This window comes from Neoarius graeffei, chromosome 6, assembly GCF_027579695.1.
Source record: "Neoarius graeffei isolate fNeoGra1 chromosome 6, fNeoGra1.pri, whole genome shotgun sequence".
Lineage (NCBI taxonomy): Eukaryota > Metazoa > Chordata > Actinopteri > Siluriformes > Ariidae > Neoarius > Neoarius graeffei.
Window position 1 is genome coordinate 990674 of NC_083574.1, and position 10000 is coordinate 1000673.

General features: G+C 45.0%; 2 protein-coding genes across 2 annotated transcripts in view; both read left to right on the plus strand.

The window, feature by feature from the left end:
- Window positions 1-1374: 1374 nt before the first annotated feature.
- LOC132887338 (calcium/manganese antiporter SLC30A10) lies at window positions 1375-3361 on the plus strand. Its single transcript, XM_060922807.1, has 3 exons — window positions 1375-1983; window positions 2072-2242; window positions 2724-3361. Exons 1-3 carry the CDS (start codon window positions 1446-1448, stop codon window positions 3359-3361), a joined length of 1347 nt encoding a protein of 448 aa, XP_060778790.1. The 5' UTR covers window positions 1375-1445.
- Window positions 3362-4839: 1478 nt separating this feature from the next.
- selenot1b (selenoprotein T, 1b) overlaps window positions 4840-10000 on the plus strand; it is a 10360-nt gene continuing 5199 nt past the window's right edge. The window contains exons 1-2 of the mRNA XM_060923093.1: window positions 4840-4920; window positions 9741-9886. Coding sequence (XP_060779076.1) covers window positions 4840-4920; window positions 9741-9886 — 227 coding nt within the window. The remainder of the gene's footprint in view (window positions 4921-9740; window positions 9887-10000) is intronic.

The following is a 10000-nucleotide window of genomic DNA, read 5'->3' on the forward strand; positions in this document are numbered from 1 at the left end:
TTGTTTTGAAATCGATAAAATAAATTATAATCCCACCTTCCCTTTGAATAGTTTTAGACCAAACTTTGGAGCATCTTTAGTGCCTTTAGGAACAAAATGTTCTTTCATCATCTGTAATTCTTCCTCACTTACAGTGACGAAGCAATTGGACGCCATTTTGCCGAGTCACTCGAGGTGATTATCGAGAAATTGCTGAGTTTCAGTCACGTGACTTTTCTTAGCAGTTTTACCGGAAGTGAAATAGCTGGTGGTCTAAACAGCTGCCGTAGTGCAAACAACTCGCGATAACTTATCAGAGTACACTCGTAATCTAGAAGCCACTGCAGGCTTTAGATCTATTCAGAAGATCGCTATGTGCAATGGAATCGACCCCTACAGTCTGGGAAAGAAGGATTTGTCATACGATCTCGAAAACTACCCTTCAGTCGAGTTCCCCGACATCTCCAACTATCTGGTGTTGCAGACGTCCTTCTACACCGCAAAACGCATGAAAGCGTGGAAGAGTATGGAGGCTTACAACTGTTTTGTATGTGGCTGGGTAAAGGACCTCTGGATCAAGTCACTGCTGAATGAATCCTGGATTGTTTTTGCCCGTGGAAGTGTGTTTTGGTTTTTTGAAGCTTTTCGTTCACATCTTCACGAACGAAGCGCTGCAAGTTAAAATGTAAAAAAACAACAGTTGGCTTGATTCTCACTTGTGTTGGCTCTTATCTCTCAGCTAAATCATTCACAAAGATCATCAGAAACCCCTTTAAAGACCTGGATCTTAGTTAAACAAGACGGAGAAGTGATCACGGCGCATTGTAACTCCAGCACGCTTCGACTCGGCTCCCTTCGAGTTCAGTCAGAGGTTCAAAAGCCACCTTTCTCCATGTCTTTTTGTGAAATCCTGTGTTTGTTCACCCTTTTTTATTAGTTCACAGGGAACCCTGAAGAAACTTTTATCAGCTTCACGGTTTGATCGATTTGAACAACCTAAAACAACGCAAGCGTAAGGCATTTTTCATGCGAGCAATGCACCTTCTCCATACAAACGCTTTGTCAATTTTGGTAGACCACCAACTAAAGTCCTGAATAATTAATGAGGCAGATGTGACGTCACGTGAAAGCCAGCAATAATCCACTTTTTTGACCAATCAGCGCACAGGATTTCCTATAATCACCTCCGTATTTATATTAATAATTAAGATTTTTCTCATGCTTTATAGTTATCATGGAAACGTAGTTTATTTTTATTTTATTTTATCTTAAATGATGACAGGATTATTTCTCTTTATTTTTCAGTGTGGTTCCAGCAGGGGGCGCTGTGATCCACATTTAAAGCGTGTCCACTGGGATGAAGAAACAGAGCAGCTGCTGTCTCAATGTCTCCATATGAGATTAGAGTTTAGAAAATCAGAAAAAGAAAACAAAAAAGAAGTGTGTGTGCGCGCTGTAGGTGTGTGATGGACAGGTCAGCGGTGTGGGCGGAGCCTGTGCATAGGTGCATGCTGGTCCTGACGTGTGTGCTCCTGCTGTCTGAGGTCATCGCTGGACATCTCTGTAACTCCCTCATTAACATGGTGGACAGCTTCCACACCCTCTATGTCCTCATTGGCATGACTTTCTCCTCACGAGGTGCTCAGGAGAACCCCGGCGTCTCCACACAACCCCAGGGTGTGTCGTATCCCGACTCTGGCACTGTGGAGAACCTCCCGTCTCCGCTCTCTGATGGAGCTCAGTACGCTCGGTTCCGTGTGCAGCCGCTCAGAGGTCTGATCTCAGCGCTGCTGCTCTGCTCCCTGTCTGCATCCATCAGCTTCAGTATCCTCAGCGACATGCTGCAGCCTCACCCCATACAGCGCCCTCTGCTGGCCATGACTGTAGGTGCACTCAGTCTGCTGTTTAATCTTCTGCTGCTGGTGTGGAGAAGACCGAGACAAACACATGCAGGAGGCAAAGAGCTCAGAAAAGGTGGGACAGAAACTCCTTCAAATCCAACAGGTTTGGTTTTTCTTTTTTTGTGATTTCTTTCTGTAGATCATCAGCTTTGTAAAGACTTTTTGAACATTTTAAACATTTCCTCTACAAGGTTCTCCTCACGGTGGTGTGCTGATGTTCTGTAAACCCGAAGCATCCAGCATTCTCAATCCAGACTCTCAGGATCACACCATTCATCCTCAGTCCAACTCCATTTCCCATGATCCCACTCACACAGAAATGGAAGAGTCGAAGTGCAGCTGCAGCAGCTCAGGCCACGCTGGTGAGAAACGTTCCTCACACAGAATATTCATATTATATTACACACTCTGGGTCAGTTTAGACGTCCTGAACACGGTCAAAAAGAGATCATCCAGCATGGTCCATAAATATTTGGACACTGACAGAGTTATCGTTTATTATTTGTCTAGCGCAGAACACTGGAACTGAAATTACATCTAAATCGTGTGAGCTGTGCAGGAATTACAGCACTGTGTGTATGCAGCTCCTCATGTGATGACATGGGCGTGTCCACACTGCAGACGGCCAGTGACCTGTTAGTGTGTCCAGATACTTTTGGTCCCTTAACAAGGAGGAAGCACGTGTCCACGCTGCTGTAATTCCAGCACCATTCACCCTATTTGGATCCTGAAAATAAATCCAACCCTGTCAAAACCCAAATATTTCTGCACCTGACTGTATACACACACACACACACACACACACACACAGGTGATAATATGAATGTGTGGTGATTGTGACAGCAGGTCAGCAGTGTGAGGCGAGGGAGTGTATCAGGAGCATCATCGCAGTGTTCCGCAGCCTCCTGAGTTCTACTCTGGTTCTGCTTAATGGAGTCCTTTATCTTCTCTGCGTGAGGTTTCAGTGGCGCTGTGACGTGACCCTGTACCTGGACCCGGCGTTCTCCATGCTCACTGTGCTGGTTCTGTTAGCAGCGGTGGTTCCTGAACTCTGTCGTTACATCTTTCTCCTGCTCCAGGCGCCTCCATCAGACCTGTGCATGGAGGAGCTGAGGGTGGAGCTCAGGCGTGTCCCCGGTGTGTTAGCCGTGCACGAGCTCCACGTGTGGCAGCTCTTTGAGACATGCGTCGTGGCCTCTGTGCACGTTCACTGGCCCTCGGGTCTGAGCACACGCGAGTGTTCTCAGCTCCTGCAGCGCATCACAGACGTGTTGAGGAGGTTCGGGGTGAAGCGCTGGACTGTACAGCCCGAGTTCCTGACCTCTCACCTCGAGGACGCTGCATTCCAACCAGACTGCAGTCTGCGCTGTGGGAAAGAGTGTGTGATGAAGATGTGCTGTTTCCCTCCAGAGGAATGTTTCAGCTCCACATCTGTCCACAACAAGGATCAGGACATCATCATTCAGAGCACACACCTCTAACCCTGATCATAAATATTCAGTATTATAATAAACGACGTCTGCGTCTATGTGTCAGCCCTGTGATGACCTGGCGACTTGTCCAGGGTGAACCCCGCCTTTCGCCCGTAGTCAGCTGGGATAGGATCCAGCTCGCCTGCGACCCTGTAGAACAGGATAAAGCGGCTACAGATAATGAGATGAGATAATAAACGACAGCGTTCTCTTCCTGCTCGTGTTTCTAAAGATGTGAAATCTGAACACAGTCTCAAGAGGATTAAAATATTCACTTCCAAATACAAATGTTTTGTTCCTCTCGAGCTCTCATCATCACCGAAAAATCAAACATGGAATTTATTTACATCAATGTTAATCATGTAAATATTAAACATTGATGATAAATATAGGAACCAATTTAGGGATTTACAGCTGTATACGCATCCAGTTATATTTATCTTAAAATGTTTACATTTAGATTTAACTTTTAGAAAATTGACAATTTACTATTTGGAATTAATTTAAAATAACAATCTGACATTTTAGTGGAACATTTTGCTCAACATGATGACTGAAATAATTCATATTTCTTAGTAAATTATATATTTAGATGTAAATAATATGTGTAAATATAAACACAAACTGAATCCTATATTTAACATTTATATTTTTATTTAAGGGGCGGCACGGTGGTGTAGTGGTTAGCGCTGTCGCCTCACAGCAAGAAGGTCCGGGTTCGAGCCCCGTGGCCGGCGAGGGCCTTTCTGTGTGGAGTTTGCATGTTCTCCCCGTGTCCGCGTGGGTTTCCTCTGGGTGCTCCGGTTTCCCCCACAGTCCAACGACATGCAGGTTAGGTTAACTGGTGACTCTAAATTGAGCGTAGGTGTGAATGTGAGTGTGAATGGTTGTCTGTGTCTATGTGTCAGCCCTGTGATGACCTGGCGACTTGTCCAGGGTGAACCCCGCCTTTCGCCCGTAGTCAGCTGGGATAGGATCCAGCTCGCCTGCGACCCTGTAGAAGGATAAAGCGGCTAGAGATAATGAGATGAGATTTTTATTTAATTTTGGTGTTGAGCAAAAGCAGGTAGTGAATGTTATGAGTGGAACGGCATCATGGGAGAAGGGATTCATGAGCTCCGTCAGGAACAAAAAATCCTTCAGGAAGTCGAGTCGAGTTCATTTGTATCGCGCTTTTAACAATAGACATTGTTGCAAAGTAGCTTTACAGAATTTTAATGACTTTAAAGCTGAGCTAATTTTATCCCTAATCTATCCCCAATGATGAAGCCTGTGGCAACGGTGTTGAGGAAAAACTCCCTCAGACGACATGAGGAAGACACCTCGAGAGGACCCAGACTCAAAACGGAACCCATCCTCATTTGGGTGACAACAGACAGCATGATTATAAGTGTCGGGACTCGTGAGTACAGTTAACATCTTCAGTTAATATTCACAGCAAACATCATCCTGGAGGAAAATGTGACCTCAGCGATTCTGACGACAGGATGGCCACCGGCACCAGACAGGAACCAGTGACCCCGCCCAACTGCCACGCCCAGCAGTCCCAGAGCCACACACAGCAGAGAGTAAATAAAATTGTCTTAAGGATATTGGGGGGGATATCCAGTGGGTCGGGGTGTTTTCCAGTCTTCCTGTCCAGTTCCAGTGAAGCTCTACCCACTACGGATTCCTGGTCTTTGCTGAAGGATTGGAGCCCGATGTGGTCCTCTGATGTTGAAGTCCCTCCTCAAGGTTTGTCTGTGAAGGTTCTCAGTCATCCAGGCCATCATAAACTGTAGGTGCTAAAGAAGGCAACTGGACTTGCTTGAAATCCTTGAAGATGTTTCATCTCTCATCCGAAAGGCTTCTTCAGTTCTGTCTGACTCGTGGGGAGTTCCAGGTGTTTATCTTCTAGTGGACCAAAAGCAACCCTAAGGAGAGTCATTGAGGTCACATGGGTCATTGACCCTCTCAGTCATCCTGTAGGTGTTAGGGTCCCTGGGGGCCAGGTGTGAATGGTGTTAGCAGTCTAGAGGGTTGTTAGGGTGATCTGTGGGTCGTTGGCTCTCTCTGACAGAATTGAAGAAGCCTTTTGGATGAGAGATGAAACATCTTCAAGAATTTCAAGCAAATTCAGTTGCCTTCTTTAGCACCTACGGCCCCTCAAGGTTGGTCATGTTACAGTGCCTTGCAAAAGTATTCATACCCCTTGAACTTTTTCATGTTGTTCCACCTTACAACCACGAACTTAAAAGTTTTTTATTGAGATTTTATGTGATAGACCAACACAGAGTAGCACAGAATTGTGAAGTGAAACGAAAATGATAAATGGTCTTCAAAATTTTAAACAAATAAAAATCTGAAAAATGTGGTGTGCATTAGTATTCAGCCCCCTGTACTCTGATACCTCTAAATACAATCCAGTGCAATCAATTGCCTTCAGAAGTCATCTAATTAGTTAATAGAGTCCTACTGTGTGTAATTTACTCTCAGCATAAATACACTTGTTCTGTGAAGGCCTCAGTGGTTTGTTAGAGAACACTGAAGAACAAACAGCATCATGAAGACCAAAGAACTCACCAGACAGGTCAGGGATAAAGTTCTGGAGAAGTTTAAAGCAGGGTTAGGTTATAAAAAAATATCCCAAGCTCTGAACATCTCAAGAAACACTGTTCAATCCATCATTCAAAAATGGAAAAAGTACGGCACAACTGCAAACCTACCAAGACATGGCCGTCCACCTAAACTGACAGAGCGAGCAAGGAGAGCACTGGTCAGAGAAGCAGCCAAGAGGCCCATGATCACTCTGGAGGAGCTGCAGAAATCCACAGCTCAGGTGGGAGAATCTGTGCACAGGACAACTATAAGTCGTACACTCCACAAATCTGGCCTTTTTGGAAGAGTGGCAAGAAGAAAGCCATTGTTGAAAGACAGGCATAAGAAGCCATGTAGGGGACACAGCAAACATGTGGAAGAAGGTGCTTTGGTCAGATGAGACCAAAGTTGAACTTTTTGGCCTAAATGCAAAGCGCTATGTGTGGCGGAAAACTAACACTGCTCATCACCCTGCACACACCATCCCCACTGTGAAACATGGTGGTGGCAGCATCATGCTATGGGGATGCTTTTCTTCAGCAGGGACAGGGAAGCTGGTCAGAGTTGATGGGAAGATGGATGGAGCTAAATACAGGGCAATCCTGGAAGAAAACCTGTTGGAGGCTGCAAAAGACTTGAGACTGGGAAGGAGATTCACCTTCCAGCAAGACAATGACCCTAAACATACAGCCAGAGCTACAATGGAATGGTTTAGATCGAAGAATATTCATGTGTTCGAATGGCCCAGTCAAAGTCCAGACCTAAATCCCATTGAGCATCTGTGGCAAGACTTGAAAATTGCTGTTCACAGACGCTCTCCATCCGATCTGGCTGAGCTTGAGCTATTTTGCAAAGAAGAATGGGCAAACATTTCAGTGTCTAGATGTGCAAAGCTGGTAGAGACATACCACAAAAGACTTGCAGCTGTAATTGCAGCAAAAGGTGGCTCTACAAAGTATTGATGCAGGGGGGCTGAATACTAATGCACACCACATTTTTCAGATTTTTATTTGTTTAAAATTTTGAAGACCATTTATCATTTTCGTTTCACTTCACAATTCTGTGCTACTCTGTGTTGGTCTATCACATCAAATCTCAATAAAAAACTTTTAAGTTCGTGGTTGTAAGGTGGATGTGAAAAAGTTCAAGGGGTATGAATACGTTTTCAAGGCACTGTATAGTTTCTGCTCCTCTGCACACCCGAGTTGTAAAGAGATTAATTACAGTTAACTTGAACCAATCTGATTAATCTCCTTGGACCTTTCTCACCAACAAGGTGATTCTGCTCTGTGTTACTGCTCTTCAGTGGTTTCTTCTTGTTTTCTAGACCATTCTACAAACCACTGCACCGATCACAGGGGACCAGCAGCCTCCAAAACACTTGAGCCAGCCCCCGGCGCCGACCACCAAGCCACAGCCGTCAGCAAGCTCATGAGTGCAAGGGAAAGAAATTAGGTTTGATAAAATCACTTTGAAAAAAGCTGATGCTCCTCTTCTGAATGTTTGAGGATAAATATCAGCTCATCTTGGTCTCATCTTCAGCGGTCCAGTTGAGGTGACGCCATGTCCAGCGTGTAGCCTTGGCTTCCTGTTCTTGGCTGACGGAATGAAACATAATGATTCCCTCCTCCCTTTCCTTCCCGTTACATAAATAAAGAAATATGTATGGAGGTGGCACAGTGGTGTAGTGGTTAGCGCTGTCGCCTCACAGCAAGAAGGTCCTGGGTTCGAGCCCCGTGGCCGGCGAGGGCCTTTCTGTGTGGAGTTTGCATGTTCTCCCCGTGTCCGCGTGGGTTTCCTCCGGGTGCTCCGGTTTCCCCCACAGTCCAAAGACATGCAGGTTAGGTTAACTGGTGACTCTAAATTGAGCGTAGGTGTGAATGTGAGTGTGAATGGTTGTCTGTGTCTATGTGTCAGCCCTGTGATGACCTGGCGACTTGTCCAGGGTGAACCCCGCCTTTCGCCTGTAGTCAGCTGGGATAGGATCCAGCTTGCCTGCGACCCTGTAGAACAGGATAAAGCGGCTAGAGATAATGAGATGAGATGAGAATTTAGTGCACAAGTTTTAATTTTCTTTGGGTTTTCTGAAATCAACACAGGATCAAAATTATGCATACAGGGTCAAAAATGTACACATGCTCACTTAGATTATTAATTCAGAGGTGCTGTAACTTCCAAAATGTCTTTTATCTTGCCAAGGCCGAGGTCTCTTAACTTCCTTTTAGTGATCATGATTGAGTACAGCTGGTAGCTTCTCTGTGCCTTCATAAAAAGGGTTTGTTTACAGCACTCATTGGATTGACCAACACACAGTAAGATGGGAAAGTCCAAGGGTCTCAGTGCAGATCTGAGAAAGAGGATCATAGATCTACACAACTCCGGAATGTCTCTTGGAGCCATTTCGAAACAACTGCAAATTCCAAGATCAGTTCAAACAGTTGTATCCAAGTTATTGAGAGGTGTAGTCACTTTGCCAAGCTACTTTGCTTCAAGAAAACCCAAACTGTCACCCTCATCTGAAAGGAAATTGGTTTGGATGGTCAGGAACAACCTGGGAACCACCATGGCACAGCCCTGCCATGAACTGGAAGCTGATGGATCACTGTCTACAGTTTAGATCACCATGGACTAAGAGGCTGCTCTCCAAGAAATAACCCCCTGCTCCAAAATTGACACCTTCAAGCTTAACTAAAGTTTGAAGCTGACCACACGGACAAAGAAAAAGCCTTGTGGAGGGAAACTGTATGGTCAGATGAGACAAAGATTGAGTTATTTGGCCACAATGAGCACCATGTACAGAGGGACACTGTACCAGCTGGTGGTGGTGGTAGGATCATCATGCTCTGGGGCTGTTTTGCTGCCAGTGGAACTGGTTCATTGCACAAAGTGGATGGAATAATGAAGGAGGACGACCTCAGAATTCTTCAGCATAAACCATCAGAAACTTGGACATGACTTGGGAGTTACAACAGGACAATGAACCCAAACACACATCAGAGCTGGTTGTGGAGGATAAAGCAGGCTCACATTAAGCTTAAAACAAGTCCTGACTTCAACCCTATTGAAAATATATGGACTGTGCTTATAAGTCAAGTCCATGCCAAAAAAAAATAATAATAATTGAAATCTACCAATTCTACCATGAAGAGTCGTGAAATATCCAACCAGAATTCTGCCAGAAGCTTGTTCATGGGAAACAAAAATGTTTGGTCAAGGTGAATCTTGTGAAGAGACATTTTACCCAAATATTAGGTGTGCTGTATGTAAATTTTTGACCCTCATGTATAAGTTTGACCTTGTGTTGATTTCAGAAAACCCCAAAAAATTAAAACTTGTGCACCAAATTCTAGTGTTTTTATTTTTAATTAAAGCTGTATGCTGTACAATCATTCTGCCACAGAAAAAGAACAGTTCAGAGAAATTACTGAAAGCCCAAATATTGCCATGACATTCATATCCAAGATGACATTCATGTCACTGTATGTAAACTTCTGACCAAAACTGTAGGTGTGAATTATGATGTTTTAGAATTGCATAAAATGAGAAATTCTGTCATTGTTAGAGAAATCACTTTGCAGTCTGACTCGGCTTTTGGTGTTTGGTTTAATAAAAGTCTGTTTTCTGCAAGTCCTTGAGTTTTGGCTCTTTTTGGGCCGAGTGAGTTTCCACGACTCGACTTACTTTCATTCTGCTGAACACAATGTCCATGAGGAAAAATGGTCTAATAATGACAGGGACACACACACAGCCATTGGGGGGGCGCCAATACTTTGTGCAGCTCTCAGTCAGTAATTGTGCGTCTGTATTGTAGTCGGTGATGAACTGGCTGCAGTTACACTACAGGCCGCCAGGTGGCGGTGTCACTCCAGAGTCCTCGCGCAGCGCTGGAAGGCGAGGGCACGCGTGCTGCAGTGCTGAGGTGGCGGTGCTGAGCATGGCGGGCCGCACTGTGAGGGGGTTGAGGGTGTGTGAGCTGAGGGTGTGTGTGTTGAGAGTGTGTGAGTTGAGGGTGTTGAGGGTGTGTGGGTTGAGGGTGTGTGTGTTGAGGGTGTGTGAGCTGAGAGTGTGTGT